This window comes from Thunnus maccoyii, chromosome 2, assembly GCF_910596095.1.
Source record: "Thunnus maccoyii chromosome 2, fThuMac1.1, whole genome shotgun sequence".
Taxonomy (NCBI): domain Eukaryota; kingdom Metazoa; phylum Chordata; class Actinopteri; order Scombriformes; family Scombridae; genus Thunnus; species Thunnus maccoyii.
Window position 1 is genome coordinate 11,456,928 of NC_056534.1, and position 20,062 is coordinate 11,476,989.

General features: G+C 40.6%; 1 protein-coding gene and 1 long non-coding RNA gene across 5 annotated transcripts in view; one reads left to right on the top strand and one right to left on the bottom strand.

The window, feature by feature from the left end:
• Positions 1-588: 588 nt before the first annotated feature.
• Positions 589-8,186, bottom strand: LOC121908990. The gene is made up of 3 exons (XR_006099342.1): positions 8,149-8,186; positions 7,729-7,799; positions 589-670 (listed from the first exon to the last, which is right to left on the bottom strand). It is a non-coding gene; the product is annotated as an uncharacterized LOC121908990 (long non-coding RNA).
• LOC121908921 (voltage-dependent T-type calcium channel subunit alpha-1I-like) overlaps positions 7,865-20,062 on the top strand; it is a 42,260-nt gene continuing 30,062 nt past the window's right edge. The window contains exons 1-3 of one of the 4 annotated variants that reach the window (XM_042429260.1): positions 7,865-8,508; positions 8,912-9,329; positions 11,419-11,672. In XM_042429260.1, the coding sequence (XP_042285194.1) occupies positions 11,443-11,672 (230 nt within the window). In that variant the 5' untranslated portion in view covers positions 7,865-8,508; positions 8,912-9,329; positions 11,419-11,442. Of the gene's footprint in view, positions 9,330-11,418; positions 11,673-20,062 lie in introns of all 4 variants that reach the window. The other 3 variants (XM_042429268.1, XM_042429261.1, XM_042429276.1) reach the window with 3 other exon arrangements.

Sequence of the window (20,062 nt, forward strand, 5' to 3'; positions counted from 1 at the left end):
TAATGTGAATGATGATCTTCCATGCAACGACAGCAACATGGACATGATGACTAGACCTTTTTGAATATTTAATTATGTGCTTCTGTTTTTAGTACTGAAATATGTACCACAGATATTTGTTACAGGAAGACAAACAACACATACCACACATACAGTACGGGTGACAAAATAAGATGTACTGCAGCACATTGAGTGTCAGATATATTTGGAAATAACTAGATTTTTCAGAGAGGATGGAGTACGTCCTCGAAAGCAGTTCTTCAGACACAATGGTGAGTTCCAGAGTCTTTGGCAGCTCATTCCTTTACAAACATGAATAATTAAAATAAAACGTCCCAGAGGGAGACAAGTGCAGTGAGACAAAGTGAACACTGTGTGGAGCTGTAACTCCTACAACTTATAACGTGAGGGGGAAGCCGATTAACAATAAAAAAATTTCTCTCATATGCCTCATCTCTAAAATATAACCCCACATGTCACTACCTCTCTCTCTCTCTCCCAGAGTACACAGTAATAAGCTTCATTGTGTTAGTGTGTGTGTGTGTGCGTGTGTGTGTGTGTGTGTGTGTGGTAAGTGTGTGTACCTTGTCAGTGCGATGGCGTGACTGGTGGATCACACAGAAAACAGACTGAAGGCAGGAGATGGGTTCACAGACGGGTTGAGGGAACACTGAGAAACAAGAGAGCAGCAGATGTATAACAGTACAGCAGTACATAAAAGCACACTCACAGCTTGACAGCTTAGTCCATACATTGTGTGTGTGTGTGTGTGTGTGTGTGCGTGCGTCCACGTGCATGCATATATATATATTTAAGGTCATCCTTAATGGACTCAGAGATCAGTGAGACCATTAGAGAAGATTAATATATTGTTTTAACCCCAGATTATCATCACAACTCATTATTCCTCTCATCTGCCATCCTGCAAGGTTTACTCTGAATGTGTGTGTGTGTGTGTGTGTGTGTGTGTGTGTGTGTGTGTGTCTGCGGGTCCACACGTGTGCGCGCATGTGTGCACCTGTTATCTGCTTGAGCATTTGTGTGTCTGCTTGTGTTTTGTCTTACAAGCATGACATCATTTCCTGTCATCAAGGCCAAAGGTTGCTAAGCAACTTCATTTCTGCCGATTGTCAGAAAAGATGCTTCTCCGGCTTCTCTCCTCTGACTGGCTCGCAACCTAACTCTCTCTTATGCCTCTCGTCATAAATGTAATGTCTAAGGGAGAAGCTGGCTTTGTGCGCATGATTTCACATTTGTATGGACCAGTGTGCATTTGTGCTCGCATACACGGAGCAGGATAAAAGGTGAGAGAAAGAGGATGTATTGTCTGACTCCTAGAACTAATAAAGAGGAGAAGTCAGTAATGTTGCTGCATGTGAATCTCTTCAGTTGTTTGTCTAAAATACAGCAAAACATCTGAGGTTGAGATGTTTATTATGCTGCTGAAAAAGTTGCTTACATCTTTGATTTGTGATTCTGAAAGCAACTGCTTTTTTAAAATGTCATATTTCACATATTTGCAGTATTTTCAATTAGAGCTGCAATGATTAGTTGATTAATCAATTAGTTGACAACAATCAAATCAATCACCAACTATTTTGATAATCAAGTGATGAAGCAGAAAATCCAAATTCTCTGACTCAAGCTTCTTAAATGTGAATATTTTCTGGTTTCTTTACTCCTCTATGACAGTACTCTGAATATCTTTGGGTTGTTGACTGTCAGGATGAAGGACAGATTAAACGATAATGAAAATAATCATTAGTTGCAGCCATACTTTAGATTACAGACCACAAATTACAGTGTAAATATTTTGTGCATACAGAGAATCAATAAAACACTTACAAGGTGTAAGGACACATGTAGGAGAGGACAGGAGGTCAGGGAATAAGAGGGTTACAAATATTTTTTTAAATTACAGAGTACCGATTCAGTAATAACAAGGCAGGTTGATATTGTTACTGGGCAACAAGACATGCACCCTGTTTTCATGAGTGAGACAGTTTACTATACAGTTGTGCAGCACCACAAAACTACAGTCTCCAAAATGACCATAACGTTGAATCAACACCTATCTATGAAAACCTTAATTCAGGTAGGATTTTTGCAGGGTTGTTGCATTAGACTACATTAGTTTATGCTAGGTGGACCAACAACAAGAATTCAACAATTCAACACGGACTCTTTTCTCCTGGACTAACAGTATCATAGTACAGTATAGAATATAAATATGGGTCTATAAGGTATTATCCTGAAGGAAATTTGGTTTGCAGAACAGGATTTAACACATACATCACAGGAATGTATCAATGAAATATAGTCAAAAACCTAAATGGTATTCCCTGTATAACAATATTATGAGTCTACAGACATGGAAGTGGCCCAGTGAGGCTGTACTAAGGCACATCAGCACTTTATGCTAATATTTGCATTTTAATATGCTCACAATGACAAAGCTAACATGCTGGTGATTAGCAGCGGGTACAGTGTTTACCATGGATATTTGGTCAGAAACCTGATATGGACAAATTAAGATTTTGACCTGATGATGGCGCTAGAGGAAAAGTTAAGACATCACTAATAGGATTCACCCTCTGGGGGCCATGAATTTCATGGCAGTCCCTTAGTTGTTGGGATATTTCAGTCTGGACAAAAGTGACACTAACGTGGCTAAAAAAATACCTATTTCATTAATGTTTCTTAGAATATGCTTCTTGCAGATTTTTCTAGCCCAAGTATCATGTAGTTTTCACCCATTTACTATATCACACCATGAATATAGTCAAACTAATGATTATACTGTAATTTTTCTAATTTATTTATACTATAACTACTTTTTGAGTCCGTCATACATAAAAGTATATCAGTACTGTCTCCCTGTTTTACCTACACTTCATGTTGGTCTCTTGTATGTAACCTGTAATTTGTTACTATGAAACACTTTTGTACCACTCTTTAACATCTTCTCTAATGAGATACTTTAAAAAAGTACTTAATTTATTTCTAGGTCTTGCAAATTTATTGCTCTCTTATTCCATATCATCCTCATTTAAATAAATCTTATGAGTATTTTATTGATACGTAGTGTATATACAAACAATGTGACTTGCAGGCTTTAATCTAACGAGTTTCCATAAATGCCTACAACAGTGTAAGTAAACAATAAGGCAAAGACTGAAGGGCAGAAGAAACAAATTTACTGTCAACAGAGACACATAATTACTGTTGTCTTCTTTGTCGCCCTACTCTGAAAACTGATGCTTTAAGACGTTGACACTGACACCTCTGACCACGGTGTGTGTGTATGTGTGTGTGTGTGTGTGTGTGTATGTGTGTGCGTGCGTGTGCGTGTGTGCTCACACTCCGTCACCTCTTCATGCACTACTACTGTAACCAGGTCAAGTAAAATAGGCAGGCTCAGTGTCACACTGCTCCTGTGTTCCTGCACACGTGTGTGCATGTACAGTATGTGTGTGTGTGTGTGTGTGTTCATGCTCTGTATCAGGATGTGCCCTCAGGTGGTTGTCATGGCAATTTCAACGACCGATCAAGATTATTGATCTGTAATCGAATTCCCACAGTGTGTGTGTGCGTATTGCTGACAATGGCATGGAATAAAACACTTCCCCATATATTATGTTATGTAACGGTCATCATGGAAACACACCCATGGGGCGCCTACCACTCACTGATAATAATGTTTGGCCTAGATACTCATCCTCAACTGATAACAGAGGGAATGTATTTTTGTGTGTGTGTGTATGTGTGTGTGTGCATTTCAGTGACTAATGTAAACCAGCATTTGAACACACCACACTGACAGAGCTGGAGTAAAAAATGCATGAAATGATTCTGTGGAGCAGAAAGAGTCTTGCATGAGTTACACGAGACAGTAAGTGTGAGAAGGATGAGACGAGCTGGAAGGAGAGGGAAAACAAATGGGAATGGGAGTGGACATACACAGCCAGGGAGAACCTACAACAACTGATTACTACCAACACACACGCAAACACACACATACAAAGAGGCTTACAACAATGCCCATCGCTTCTCCTCCCAGGGAGAGTAAGATATTAGTTCAAGAGGTCTGTGTGAGCCTTTGTGTGGTTCAATGTGTCCTAGATTCTTAAACTCTGTTGTTGAGATACACTAAATGTTTGATGTATGCTGCTGCTGTTAGAGTCATTATGATGGCTGCGAGCAGTCTGTCTGCTGTGGGTGTTGATTGGGTATTGCACGGTGTTTCCCTACTCTGAGTGAAAAACTCATCTCAGTTTTTAGCCACACTAACGGTGAAACGGTCTGTGTGCTGGTCTGTTAGTTTGTCAGTCCAACATCCAGGGTGAAATATCTCAACAATTTGGTGCGGGGAAATGATTGTGCCCTGAGGATCAATCCAATTGACTTTGGGGATCCCCTGACTTTTCATCTTGTGCCACCAACAGGCCACAATTTCCATTTAGTCCATGACAACATACAGTTGGGTGACAAATTTAAAAAAAACCCAACATCATAGTGTCTTAATAAGGTGTTGGTCCACCACAAGTCTCCAGAACAGCTTCAGTGCTCCTTGAAATAGATTTTCCAAGTGTCTGTAACTGGAGGGATGAACACCATTATTACAAAAGATTCCCTCATTTGGTGTTTAAATGAGAGTGGTGGGGTGTGCTTTCTATCATGTTGGTCATTAAACCATTCAGTGACCCCTCATGCCCTGTATGGACGAATCCTTTTTGTCATGTTTCTCCACTAATTTATTCAAGTTTCCTTTTCATTTTTCACCCGTCCTAAGGTCCTAATCTCTATAACCAATGACCAAATTTCCATCAAAATCAGTTGTACTTTGAGATTAATGGTAACATAACATTCTAACATGCTAGACCTCAGTATGGTGTGCTAACATGCTGAATGTTAGCAAGTTAACATGACATGATAAAAGTAATATTTGATGATGTTCGCATTCTAATAAGCAAATATTCTAAATAAGATTACATGCTAACTGTGAGCATGTTAACGTGATAAATAACAACATCTCTAAACTCACCAAGAACTCTGTTCCTCTTTCTTATTTTTAGCCATGCTATTTTGGTCTGACAGTCGTTCTGTTGCGCCACTTAAATATCTGGACAACTATTGGATGGATTTCTATGAAATTTTGTACAGACATTCATGGTCCCCAGAGGATGATGTTCACTGACTTTGGTGAACCCCTGATAGTTCCTCTAGCGCCACCAGAGGTTGACATTTGTGGTTCAGACTGAAAAATCTTGACAACTATTTGATGGATTACCATGAAATTTACACGGGATCCGTAGAGGATTTATTTTAACGACTTCAGTGATCCTCTGAATTTATCTCTAGTGCCACCAGCAGGTCAAAGTTTCCACTTATGCTGTGATATGTGGTGGATTGGCACAAAATTTTGTACGGACATTCATCAATATTCGCAATATACTCTAATGACTTTGTGAACAGTGATTCCTTGATGTTTCTATAGCGGCACCAGCAGGTTGACTTTATACTTCTTTAATGAAATATCTGGACAACTACTGGATGGATTCCTGTGAAAGTTGGTTCACACATTCTTGGTCCTGAGAGGATAAATTATAATAACTTTGATCTCCTGAGTTTTCATCTAGCACCATCATCTGGTCAAAATGTATCATTGTCCAAAACTTTTGTTTACGACTAAATACCTGCAAAACCATTGACATTCCTGCAACCTCAGCTGTATTTTGTGTTTATTACGATGGTAAATGCATGCTAACACACAAATCAACACTGTCAACATGGTAAACATTACACCTGCTAAGCATCAACATGCTAGCATTATCATGTGAGTGTGTTAGCATGATGATGTGAACATTTAGCTCAAATACTGCCTCACAGAGACTCCCAGTCTTGTTCTCTAGTTTCTCCTTTTTCTTCATGTCTCTACTCATTTAAAGTCATACATCCTCAAGATAAGTGCAAATTCTGCGCTCAAGTTGACTTAACATGAAATCATGCAGCCACTAAAATCCTCCTCATGTTCAGGTGCCTTGACAATGTAGAGCTGAGCCTCACAAGCTGAGACTGAGATACCCTCATGTACATGTTTTTTTTTTCCTCTGGTATCATACGTAGGCCAACATTTGAATCTTTTGCTCTGCTAGTAGCATCTAAGAATAGCAAAATTGCCTGTCTATTTTTAATCCATTTAGCAACTCTGTTTTCCTGTGTTTAATGAGCATTACAGCCTCACAGAGCCTCTACTGTGGGACTCTTGTTTTCTGTCTAATGGAGTGTAAACATCAAATTTGGAGGCCATGTGTAGATATTTAAAAAATAAGCAGGAGAGCATTTAAGACTAGTACTCACTGTAAGCTGTTTGATTAGACCTACACGATACTGCAAGTCTAATATTATTTCCCAAAGTGGGATCCAGGGACCACCAGCGGGGCCATCAGGGAGTTGCATGAGGCCCCAAGAAAAATGAACAGTAGTTGAGTGTCAGCACTATTTCATGTCTGAGGATATCTTTTCTGCCTTTTTGACTCTCTGCCCTTGGATATCACCGCAGCTCCTGTAAAATATACAAGTATTTTCTCTGATAAAAGTTCATAAGAAACATGTTAGACAATTTATTACTCAAGTAAGCTATACATAATTTATTACTCAAGTAAGCTATACATAAGTACAAATTTGTATAGCCTGCTTAAATATTCCATTTTCAGTAACTGTATATGTCTACTCCTCTACATTTCAGAGAGAAAAATTACACTTTTAATCCTTTTAATTCACTTTTCAGGTTAAAATTTTGACCCTGAATCCTCAGCTAATAAAATGTTATCCAGTGTTGTAGATTAAACTACTCAATAAGTCAGTAGAAATTAAAGTCTGGTAAATAAGTCCACCACCTCGACTAACATAAAAAATATGGCTACAACTAACGATTATTTTGTTTATCGATTAATCTGTTGATTATTTTCTCAATTAATCGATTAGTTAGTTGGCCTATATAATGTCAGAAAATGGTGAAAAATGTTGATCATTGTTTCCCAAAGCACAAGGTGACGTCCCCAAAGGTCTTCATAGAAGACTAAATAAACCAGAAATTATTCACATTTGAGAAGCTGTAATCAGAGAATTTTTACTTTTTTTTCTTAAAAAATGACTCAAAACAATTGATTATCAGAGTAGTTGATAATTAATTTGATACACGGCAACTAATTGATTAATCAACTTATTGTTGCATCTCTAATTAAAAATACTGAAAACATGTGAATGCTTGCATCAGTAATAATAAGCCTATGATCATGACAAAACATTCTGACAGGGGCCACTCTGCAGAGGTTAACTTTTGAAATGGAAGTACATTTGGCCAAAAACAATTTTTTACTTAAGAAAAAAACATGAATTGATTGCAGAGCTTTTACTTGTAATTGTGTATTGTTACATTGTTACAGGCTATTTCTTTTTACCATTGAGCCACTGTGCTATGGACTAAATATAATGTCAGTAATTCCTTGTTCCCTGAAACCTAACATAGCATAAGCTGATTTCAAGGTATTGTGTTGGAGCTCAGCCACACCTTTGGGTTTAGTGAATCGACACCCTTGCTGAGTGTGACTGTGGAGCATCATCTATGACAGCATCCCCTGCCCACCCTTTCCCTCTCTCTCTCATACACACACACACACACACACACACACACACACACACACACACACACACACACACACACACCCTATCCGCCGGGGTCGCTGGCTGGTCAGATAACTCCAGGCAGAGAAGGAGGGATATTGGGATGGGGTGCACTGTGAGGCGGAGGAGAGGGGACCAGTCACATGCTCGTTCCATCACTGTCAAGTTACACAGCATTAAGAAGGTCTCCAGTCAAAGCTTTCAAAAATAAAACGGTTATTGGCGAACATAGAGTGCCACAATATCAAGATTTTTTAATGGAAAAAAAACACTCACCACGATGGAAGCAATAATGCTAGCCGGTAGTTATAAATGACCAGCAGTTAAATAGCAGAGTAACTTAGTGAATGAACTGAGTGAAATTAGAGAAATTACCTAACAAATAGTTGGTCGGTAATGGTAAATGTTGTCTGTTTTGTGTCTTCCTCTTATAGGTAAGTGTGAAAGACAAGTAGCGCTTACCTGTTCACTTTTGCATTTATAGCCTAGCTAGCCACCTGGTTGCCAAGGAAACAGAGAGCTCTTAACGGTTTAGTTTGAGGCAAACGTTTTTCCAAGGTGAAATACGGTTTTATTTACTCAGAATAACTAATTTAATGAAAAGTAAACAAACTTAATGAAATTAGAGAATGTACCTAACAAATAGTTGGTTGGTGATAGTAAATGCTGTCAGTTTTGTGTGTTTCCCTTATAGCTAAGCTAAGTGTCAAAGTCAAGTGGCGCCTACTTGTTCACTTTGGCATTTATAGCCTAGTTAGTCATCTGGTTGCCGAGGAAACAGAGGGATCTTAACGGTTTAGTTTGGGGCAAAATTTTCCCAAGGTAAAATACAGCTTTATTCACTCAGAAAAACATGTTAAGTTATGATTTTTTAAAATAATTTGTAGGCTACTGTCAAAATGAAAGCTGCCCAAACATGTTATATAGTAACCTACAGTTATGTACTTTTCTATAAGTAGCCATCAGTTATGTAGCTACTGCGCAATAGGTTATATAGTAGCCTACAGTTATGCACTGTGCTATATGACAATTATATGTTTATAGTACAGTTTTTATTGTAAAATGTTTTGTCTCATAATCTCTAGAAGGCAACAGTTTTTGTCCATGTGGGACCTTAAGTCCAGCATATGTACGATAATGTTACAAGTTGAGGAGCAGTCAGTGTGTTTTAAACTGATATTTTATTAAACAATTAGCTAATATTTATAAAGACTATCTCGTACAGGGAGCTTCCGGGACCATACTGTCTTATTGTGAAGGTAAAATCCTGGTATCTCCGGTCTGCCTTTCTCTGGCGGGCTTGACGCAGCTCTCCGTCTCCCCGGTGCGCCTGAACTCCGGTACCTGACACCGCAGAGCGCGTCCAGGGGCTGAGGGGACGCAGAAGCACGGGGAGCCACCCGGTCCTGTTTAACTTTACTTTCCCCGTTTATTGAAACTTCTGCGCCTCATCCCTCTCTCATCTTTTATCTTTTCTTCATCCTGCCGACTGGCGAACTGAGTTTGGATTTGCAGGGGGAGGGGGGGTGGCAGGAGGCAGAGGACCAGCGGGCTGCTCTCAGATGGAGCACCAGGGCTCCGGGAGCTCAGGGCGCACGGCGGACCCGGAGTGAGTGACGCTGGTGGATGGACGCTGCTCCAAGGTAAGGACGGCAGGCAAAGTTTTTGCCGTTTGTGTAATAAATGTACTTTTTCTTTGCTTTGCTGTCCCGGGCACTGCGCTGGGTGAATGCCCGCGGCACAAAAGAAAATGTCCAGATCCTATGATGCCGCTCTATGTAAATGGCGATGTGTCATCCACAATGAGATACAATACAATATTTTTGCAGGCAACTATAATGTGCCTGTAGAAGTGTACTGTAAGTTAATGACTTAGGGTAGCCTACTTTATGTATGCCTATATTGTTTTACATCATATAACACCATGAAAATTTTGAGACTTGTTTTGAGATATTTGATTTTATATTCAACTTTAATTAATATAAGATTAATAAAAAATGTTTTTCGTTTGAGTGCTCCGAGCCAGAAGAATGCTGGCAAATGCTGTAGCCTCATAGATGTCGTAGGTATATGTTACTGGCTGGCCTTCAGAGGGATGTATATCACGATATAACACTTTAAGTAAAAAGAAAATATTTAATTGCGGACGACACACACTGTTCTTAATTCCTGGTAAAAGAAAATGAAAATGTGGGCAATTTATGCATTTGTGCGCAGTGGGAATAGGCTATGAAACAGAGTTAATGGATCTCAGAGGTCTTATTGAGGTGTGAATAGGTTTTATTCTGGTGACTGGTTGTGATTCAGTAGAATTATTTAATTTCCACATGGTCTGGCTGTTAGCAAGGGAGGCTCATAATGAGTTTTTAAAACGTTTTGAAAGGGCTCATCAGCAGGTTTTTAGCTGTGCAGAAGATTTGCTTTTTTTCTTTTCTTTTTGCAATGGTTAATTGATGTCCACCCAAAAGCTACTATTGAATCACAACAGAAAGCCTTAAACTGTGAGGGCCTGGAGTCCTCACGCAGTCTAGGCTACATGCCCATAAATACACAGGAAAGAAGGATACTGGCTGATTCAATCTCATTATTTCCATCAAACACACACACACACTGTGATACACTCCTATTAGACTGTGAAACTGCATGCCAGCTCTCCTGTAGTCCTGTATATATGCCTACATGGACTCGTGGTTGGCCCAGACTAATATTGTCTTGATTCTTCTTCATGTTAGTTGTCAAAATAATCCAGCTCCTGCTCCAATTTAACATCAAATCAGTAGCTTTTGAATAAATTTGCCTGAATCTCTGGCGATCAATAATCAATGGAATGAGCACACTGTAGACCAATGGCAAGTATTTACTGTACTCGTGACAATGTGGATTGAGTCACATGCTCCAACTCCTATCTTTTCCTGCCAAACTCCACTGCATACTGCCCAATAAAGCAGAAAATATGATCAAATTAAAACAATTCTGAAGCCAAGATATGAATCCGCTCCTGTGATCATGCTCTTAATTTGAACTAAGATTATCATTCACTTTGACATTTCCTACATGATATTACAGTGCTCCAGTGCTCCGCAGTGTTTAGACATTGTGACTGTGTTTCATGTGATTTTATCTCAAATTATAGCTCAAGGAAAAAAAATATCTTAGAAAACTTGGCAGAATAGACAATATCACTACCCAACCATACTCTCCATTCTCTTAATAGTAATATGAAATAGGCTTGTAAGCTACTTTCTCTTTCTATGTCCAGATTGTTTAAAGCCAGTGTGGATTAAAAATAATAATCAGTAATGGTCTGTTGTCATCACAGAGTTGTACAGCTGTGGGATTATAACAAAGGGGTCTAAGTGCTTCCTGTTGTCTGCACGGACTCTGTGTTTACACCTTTGCTCTTGTCTATTAGTTCACTCTGTTTAGATTTATGTTTCCTGGACTGGAGTGCGCAATGGCTGTGACGCTTCTCATGAAGGTTTTGCTCTTTGTTTCAGAGAAAAACAGAGGAGGATTTTACATTTTTTTTCTTTGCTGCTTTGCTAGAGGGTAAAGGGTCTCGTGGACAGGATGGCAGGCTTGACAGTTTGCGCAGTTCCAGTTTGTTTTGGGAGCTGCAGTGCCACACAGCAGAAAACACACGCCTGCACACAGAAGCACAGCACACACACACATGAAGCCATATGTTACGGTGTCCTGAACAGTCTGCCGGTGCCCTGCGCCTTCTTTTAGGTTCAGGCTGTTCACAGCACGGCCATGACGGGCACTCAGGAGCCAGACCTGCATGAGCAGCACAGAGCACCAACGCAGGAGGAAGGGGATGAGGAGGAGGAGGGGGAGAAGGTGCATGTGTCAGTTGAGGGAGATGAGAGGGAGCAGGAGGAAAAGGAAGAGCTGCCATACCCCACTCTAGCACCAGTGGTTCTTTTGGCTCTGACCCAAACCAGCCCGCCCCGCTCCTGGTGCCTTCGAGCCGTCTGCCACCCATATCCTTCACCTGAAGCCTGAAGCACTGTGAACATATGTGTGTTTGTACGTCTGTGTGTGTTTCTGTTTATAATATGAGAGAGATATTGTCTGTTTTTGTTTCAGCTCTGTACTTTCTCAAAGCCGTAACTACATGTCACTTAGCGCCTAGATGTTTACTTTACGTTTAAACACAAGGGAGACAGGAAGAAGGTCAGTATTGTGCATGTCCGCGTGCGTGTGTGTGTGTTTGGAGGACCTCAGGTATTTCCTTAGAACCATTAGTTGAAGGCAAGGATGGCTAACATTTTTCCCTGATTGGAGGTTTCCATAGTGACAAGCCCTAATGAATCTCCAGGGTTACAGTCGCCTGTCAGTAGCATTGTTACCGGCCTCCATTTATACAGCAGAAGGAGTCACAAATAGTAAAAACTCACGTCACCCATCGAACCTCGCCCTGCTTCTGTCTTCATCGTCTCACCTCACATTCCCCTCCCTGTCTCTCACTCGCTGTCTCAACCTCTACCCACTCCTGGTGTAGATGCGAAGGTTTGAGTGTGTCTATGTGTGTAGTTATCACCGCTGTAGTGTGTGTGTGAGCAGCTATGAATACTCCGAAGCATGCATAAACGTCAGCAACACCTAAGGGATTTGTCAAGACTTTCTAAATTGAATATTTTCCACTGCTTGTGACTTTACGTGTGCATGTGTGTATGTGCATGTGAGTTCTGGTTGCGCGTGCGTGTGTAGTTGTGCACGTCTGCGGGTATTTGGCACCGTCAGCACTCTGTGTACTCTATAAAATATAAATACATAATTGCTGAATAAATAAAATGTACACCAAGAGGAAAAGAAGAAAAAAAAAAAACTACAAATGCCATGAACCAAGCTCTTCTGTAGCCTGCTGGGCTGTTACCATGGTCGCATCCCAGAACATTGTACGCTCACTGTGTCAGCACTAACTTACTGGACACACTTGCAAACACACACCCACGATCTCATACACACACACACACATACGCGCGCACACAATCGAGCACACACGCACACACACACTCAAGCAAGTGAATGCCCTCACAAAAACGAGGGAATCTCCCATGGAGAGGCTCTTTAGAGGAATCACCTGGTTGCTTGGCAACAGCGTAGCTCTGCCCCGACGGCCCGGTTACTTCCGCTTGCAGCATTTGTTTGTTTTTGTGTGTGTTTGCGTGTCTGTCTGTCTCTCTATCTGCTTTTGTGTGCTCACAGCATGGCTACTAGCATGTGTCCCATTTTATAAAAATTCGTATATATATATATTCATATAAACTTACAATGTGTGTGTGTGTCTATGTGTGTGTGTATATTACTGTGAGTGATCTGCGGGGGAAGTAATGTGGGTGGACGTTGTTCGACAGGGACATTAATGTGAGCGCACTGGGGGGAGTGAAGGAGGGTGGGCAGTCCCCAAGAGCTGTAAGTCCCATTTTTCCTGAGGTGACCCCTCCTTCCTTTCTGCCTTTTTTTTACTCAGTACATATTACAAATTAATATCCGATCTCCTTCCTTCCATTTCCTCCCTCTTAGAAACACAGTCATCCTCCTTTGTACCATGTTTACAACATACTGTACATCTCTCCACCCCACGGCACGTCTAACAAATTATTTGGAACAAAAACAAGATAGGCTTTTGCTATTATATAACATTTTCTTGTATTCTTTCCATTGATTTCTCTTATTAACTGTTTCTTCGGGAGGAAACGTTACTTATACTTTAAGTGTGGAACAAGGTGCCTACTTTGTGAAGTGCTGAGCTTACCATGTGGCAGTCATCCCGCTCCTTTAATGTAACATACGACACACACAGGAACATGCGCACACGTGTGTAGAGGCGAGTGCATGTACGCACACACACACGACATAACTTATTCAGCAGTGCATGAAACATTCAGAGCATTTCCTTTTGTTTAAAGATGAGAAAAGCTGATTCTGTCACTCCTATACAAGTACCTTTCTCTGCCCGCCTTTTTTCTTCTGTTCCGTCTCTCTTTTCGTCTTTCACTCAGCCCTCGCTACTCCATATCAATCATGCTCTCTTTTCCTTTTCCTAAACTGTCTCTTAATTGGGTTGAGGTATGTGTGTGCGTGTGTGTGTGTTCGTTATGGGGGTGATAGAGAGACGATGGATTGGAGGAGGACTTATTCAAAGTAGGGTGAGCTGTCAGAATCATTTCAGCCAATTAATATGATCCCAGAATGTGTCTCCATGGTTACCAGCTGTCAGACTCTAAGGGGGTGGAGTCAGAGGACTTGACAACTTGACAGACACTTAACTTGGTCCACCTCCACTTCAGACACACACACACACACACACACACACATACACACACACTGCACATGACAGACTTTGAGCTTAACTAGGTTATGTTTAATCAAGTCTGTGTGTGTGGATTCCAAAGTGAAAGTGCGGGCCAAGCAGCAAAGAGCATGAGCAGTTTGCTCATTCATATACACTCATTGCCATTCAAAACCACATATTTTTTTTAGATGGGTCCCACTTTCTAGTGAGGTACCCTTTTTAGTAATTTACAAGTCATGACTTAGTTTTTTAATGAATCATTTACAAATGCTGTATGGATCAGTTAAAACTGCTTTAAAGATAGATTCACAATTTTCAAGTCTTAAATTAATAGTCAAGTGCACATGATGAATATTGAAACTGTTTTTGTTTGCTGTAATTATTCGTACTGTTCATACTGGCCATTAAGAGATCACTTCCTTCCAATGTAAGCGATAGGGAATACAATCCACAGTCCTCATTTTGTTAAAAAAAAAGTTAACCTCAGTTAATGTGAGGAGCAGCCCAAATTAGTCAAATGAAGTGTGCATTTTTCAAAGTTACATGTACAGTCTTTTTAGTATGAAATTCCCTTCTTTGTGTTACTATTCCTCCACCGCAGCTCAGCATGTAAACAGAGTCTGGGGAAACACGCAGCGGTAATTCTGTGCTAAAAAGACTTTTGTGAATCCAATTTTTTGATCTGTGTTGTGAAAAATCTCTTTGGCTGGTGTTGATCCTCCCTCAGCATGACACTTTTGTCTTTTTACTGTAGCTAGTTCTTTAATTTATCAGGAAGACCCCTATTAATGACTTAACAATATTTGTAACTACACTCGGAAACTTTTAATAAGCCATCAAATGTTAAGTTAGTAAGTCATTATCTTATCCAGTGTATTTATTCTGTTTTTGTATCTACATCAGACATACAAAACACAGTATTAATAGAATTGTATCAAAAGAAAAAATACAAAAAGCAAAAGCAGCAAGATATATTAAACGTAAGATTAAAAGACACAACATCAATGATGCACAGTTTGTCCATACGTTACTTATGTCAACTTCAAAACAAACAGGCTTCTTGTTTTGGGGAATTCCTACTCAAGAAAGGAAGTCTTTGAATTAACCTCCAACAAGTCCTTGGGGTTTCCCTCAATTGCAATTTTTTCCACAGATAGAGCTTTTTATGACTGACTGAGAGTTGTTTTTTGTGTTGTTTTGTAAAACACAGCAGTCATATATTTGGTATTGAGATAACAAAAATCTGCCATCTTCATGTTAGTCATTAATAAGGAGTCACAGGTATCTCACTTTGTATTAAGCCATTGAGTCTGCAATTATTGATTGTTTGTGAATCATACATCAAGGGATTTTACATCAATCCATCAAGTGTGCAGTCGTAAATGTTAATAAGTTGTTAATTTGGTCTCTGTAGAACTTTTCCAGAAGGCGAGTGGTTGATGAAGAGTTAGCTAAAAAGACAAACTAAATGTCATACTGGAGGTGTTTATACACCAGCCAATGGGATTTTTTACAACCTCGTAACCAAAAAGTAGTTCTTGTTAACACTGTAGTTAACTTCTATATAAAGGGGTGCTTTATCTGAAAATGGTGCCACACTGGGATATCTAAAACCTTTTCAAGCAAGCATGAAGAAATAAAATCTTCCCACATCCTACATGTATCCAGATGGCTTGTGTGTCTTTATGGATGATGCTTTTAAGTTAATGAACGTTTCATATGAAAATGTTCCTGCACGTCAGCCTTAGCATGTGTATCCTTGCCAAGGGAGGAGGATGATGCCAGAAAGATCAGGGTGATGTGATCTGATTTGATTTACAATGTCTGCCTGACCTTTATTACCTGTGTTGGCACTGGAGGAGAGAGACTTTGTGAGGAGGAGAGAACGAGAGAGGAGGAGAAGGACGAGACTCTTGGAGAGGGAGGAGGAATGAGAAGATGAGAGGAAGAGGCAATTAGAGCGAGAAGACAAAAGCGTGGAGGCCACGTAACACTCGCAGTTGTTTACACATAAAAGCTCAACTTGTCAGGGTCTTAACCTCTTTCATCCTTCTGTTCAGCTGCGTGATTTTTTTTCATCAGGCATCAAGCCATTTTTCTTCACCTCATCTCTAATTGCACTTGTTTCTTGTCCCATGTTTTTTGGCTGAACCGCTACAGCAGGGCCAGCCTTATAAACGTGACTGTCTGTCCCTAAACTGACTGACTGACTGACTGACTGAGTGATGAAGTTACATCACTGGTTGGCCGAAGCATGGGACAGCCAAGTATCCCAGAATGCATTTTGCGCTAACCGGCAGCGATGGCTGAGACTTTGAGCCAGGCTAAAAGCTGTTGTAATATTCGCTGTAGGACTGTTAATGTGTCACTTTATTAAATTTTAATATTTGTTCGGGCGAGAAAGTAACCATTTAGATTCCCAAATGGGGTCAGTTTATCCAAATAATGCCTATTTGGAAATTTGCTCCGACGCTTTTGGAGATGTGAGGAGCCACTGGCCGGGTGAGAACAGCTGGTTATCTCGGCCGCTAGCAGCCCGACTCCTGAGATGATCGGCTGGTCACAACTGTCGTCATCCCAGGGAGAACATGATCCAATTACCTGTACAGCTCTTTGGTAATTTACTGCTGGTTCTACTGTCTCTGTAACATTTTGATACATGATATAATTCCTCTTGGAAGATAAATGTTGGTCTCACATATGAAATCTAACAATTGAAGCTGCCGCATTAGTTTGTCTGAATGTAAAGTGAAGCTTCATGTTTTTACTGGATAGAACAACAGCCCTGCGTCTGGGGCTTTATATGTACAGATATCACCACATTTCAGTAAATATAAATGTATTAAAATGAACAGATCAGTCCATATTAAATTTCATTTTATTTTATTAAGCGGCATAACAGTTTAGATTTTTATTATAGCTACATTACAGACTGAATAACAAGATTTACAGCATCTCTCTGTCAGTGAGGTTATTTTTTTTTTAGTGGAGCTCTGAGCTGAGATTATTTTGTCACAGTACAGTCAGGTAGTTGTGTTGAAGCTGAGCTTGTGCTGTCAGCAAGTACGCTGCTGTTCCAATTGCAGAATGATCGTGCTGCGTCCTCCCGTCCTTAGAAGTCTGTACTCCTGAGTCAAACTTGCCAAGTCTGAACTAGCAAGTACACAAGTCTGAACTTGGCGTACTTGGTATTGAGAAAGGTCCTACGTCAAATTGGATTCAGTCAAAGCCTGGCGCACTTCCTAGGGGCTTAGTTGCCACTACCTGTATCCATCGATTAAAATTAAAACCCTCTAGCGTTTCACACACGGTCCAGCAATATACTAGGTTTCGACCTGGTCCTGTTTCTCCCCTACCTTTCCTTTACTGTATCTATATCTCTGTCTCTCACCCTGTAGGTCTCTCGGGCCTCTCCATCTCTCTGACGATGTTAATTATTAAGTTTAGTTGTAGTTTATCTGTTGGCTGAGACTCAGGTTTCTAACAGAGAGTTCTACCCAAGGGCAGTCATTTGTGGAGATGGTAGAAATGGACGGAGAGGGCACCGGGTGAAAGTGGTTCGGAGATAGAGAGGAGAGTATGTGTATGTGCACAGGAGTGGATGAAAGAAGGGAAAAAAAAATATGCGAGAAATGATATGGAATGAAGATGGGAAATTATACCGTACTATATAAAGGAAGAAGGAGAGCCAAGGAGCAGGAGGAGCAGAGCTGAGAGAAAAATAATTGGGCCAAGAGAGGGGAAAACGCTGTAGAGGAAAATGAGAGATGATAGAGGGAAAGGTTGAGTGTGAGAGGAGATAAAGAAAAAGCAATGGAGAGCGTGAAACAGAGAGACAGAGGAGAGGATGTTCCCTCTGTGTTTCATCGCTGATGTTGAATGATGGGCCAACCGTGGAAATTCTCCTATCTCATCCATCACTCACACCTTGACCCTGCCCTGTCCCTTGTTTAACTATGCGTGCGTGTGTGTGTGTGTGTGTGTATGCGAGTGTTATAGACACACAGGGTTATTTAAGCTGCTGTAACTTATACAGATGGAGCAGGATTAAAATGACCCTCCTCAGCATCGAGGAAATTAAGGATGCTTCAGCAGGAGTTGTGCTGAAGGACGTCATTTTCTATTATGTATGTGTGTGTGTGTGTGTGTTTTTGTGTATATGTATTAATTGTGTTGTGTTCCAGTCCAGACAGGATGCAAGCGGATTGTGAAACTCAGTAGTCAGTTCCCACGGTGAGATGGGGGTTCCCATGGCAACCACAGCAAAGGGAGGACACTGGATTACCCTCTCTCTCTCTTTTTCTCTCTCTCTCTCTCTCTGTCTCAAGGGTGATAAAGGATTGTACTCTCATTAATTTTTCCGCCCTCTCGAGAGCAAAGTGTCCGCGAAGGGGACTCTGTGTGTGACCGCGCGTGTGTGCGCACATATGTCTATGTGTATGAGTCCATGTGCATGCTCCAGGCTTTGTTATGTATGCGTCCTTGGTTCTTGAATACATTCCTGTCATCCATTCAGCAGTTTTCACATTTGCGCTCAAATGTGTGTGTGTGTGTGTGTGTGTGTGTGTGTGTCTGTGTTTGTACGAAGCCGACACAATCTTTCCTTTAACTTTCTACTTCAGACTATTTTTCCCTTTTAAACCTCTCTGTTTTTCACTTCTGAGCTGTCCTCCTTCTTCCAGTTTGACAGCTAGCAAGCAACACAGATGCACAAACACACCATACACAAGTTTACACTTAAACTGACTTCAAATGCCTCACCAACTGATGCATGGTAGCTGTCTTGCTTTTGTAGTCGTGAATATTAAACATGTCAAAATGTCTTGTCAGAAGTTGTGCTTGTAATTTAAGCTTGATACATTTAAGCTTATTATCGCAAGTTTCCACTCTCATAAAAGTTGTTTTTTTAGGTTAGTATATTCAGTTCTGTGCCTACAAATTAGATTTTACAAGCTGTGTGGCATAAAATCCACACATTGACTTGTATGTGTACGCTCAGACAGATTTTTTTTAAGTTCAGTCCATGGTACATGTTTTGTACACTGTGAGATAGACACGGCTGGACCATTAACTTCAATTAGTCAGTTTCTTCAGGGTTTCCTCGAGGTTGCTACTAACATTACCATTGGCTAGATACTGACAGGGAAAAACCTGAATAAATGAGTGGAGAAACATAATGAATGCAGATAATTCCATACAGGGCACAAAGGGTCACTGACTGGTTTGATGAGTATGAAAATGATATGAATCATTTGCTATAGCCTTTGAAGTTGCTAGATCTAAATAGGGGATTTTGGACTGACGTGTTAGACAGAGCTCTCCACCACCATCACCTGAACACCAAATCATGTCCATCCCTCCGAAAGAGTCAACAGACTTGTAGAAACCACACCAAAGTTGTACTGGAGACTCGCTAACACACTTTATGTTGTTTTTTCCTTTAAAGCTAAAGTATGCAAGTTTTTTCTTATATTTAGGTGAATTCAAAAGCTTCTGTAATCCAGGCTCATTGGCAGCAGTAAAGAGATATTCCCTCTTGAAGTTTTCTAGCGAGCCTCGTCCTTCTAACCAATCAGAGAAGGCCAAAGTCATTGGTGGGAACTCACAGCTGTCAATCAATACATGAACGCACATCTGGCCTACTACTTCTCTCGTATTGAGGCTCCAAGCTAGCATTAGCTGCTGGAAGGCATTGCTATGACTTACTCATGGGCTAGCCAGCTCCCGATACCTGCATTAGTCAAATTGAAGAGGTATGTTACCTCCAGTTCCCGGGGAGAAATCAATACATCGGGTGTATGTGATCACGAGGATGCAGGTGAAGGACTAGATGGAGCAGGGAGAGGGAGGGGAAGGAGAAGCGGAGTGATTTGCTTTCAAGTCTCATGCTAGTACTAGCTTTATTTACAGAACTTGCATATTATAGCTTTAAGTTGTCATCCATTTGTAATAACATAAACCAAATTTTAACACGCAGATACTTCCATAGACTCAAGAAAAACATGAATGTTACTATCACCCGCTGGTTTCTGATGGTACATTAGATGGGACGCACCCTGTCAGTCAAACTAT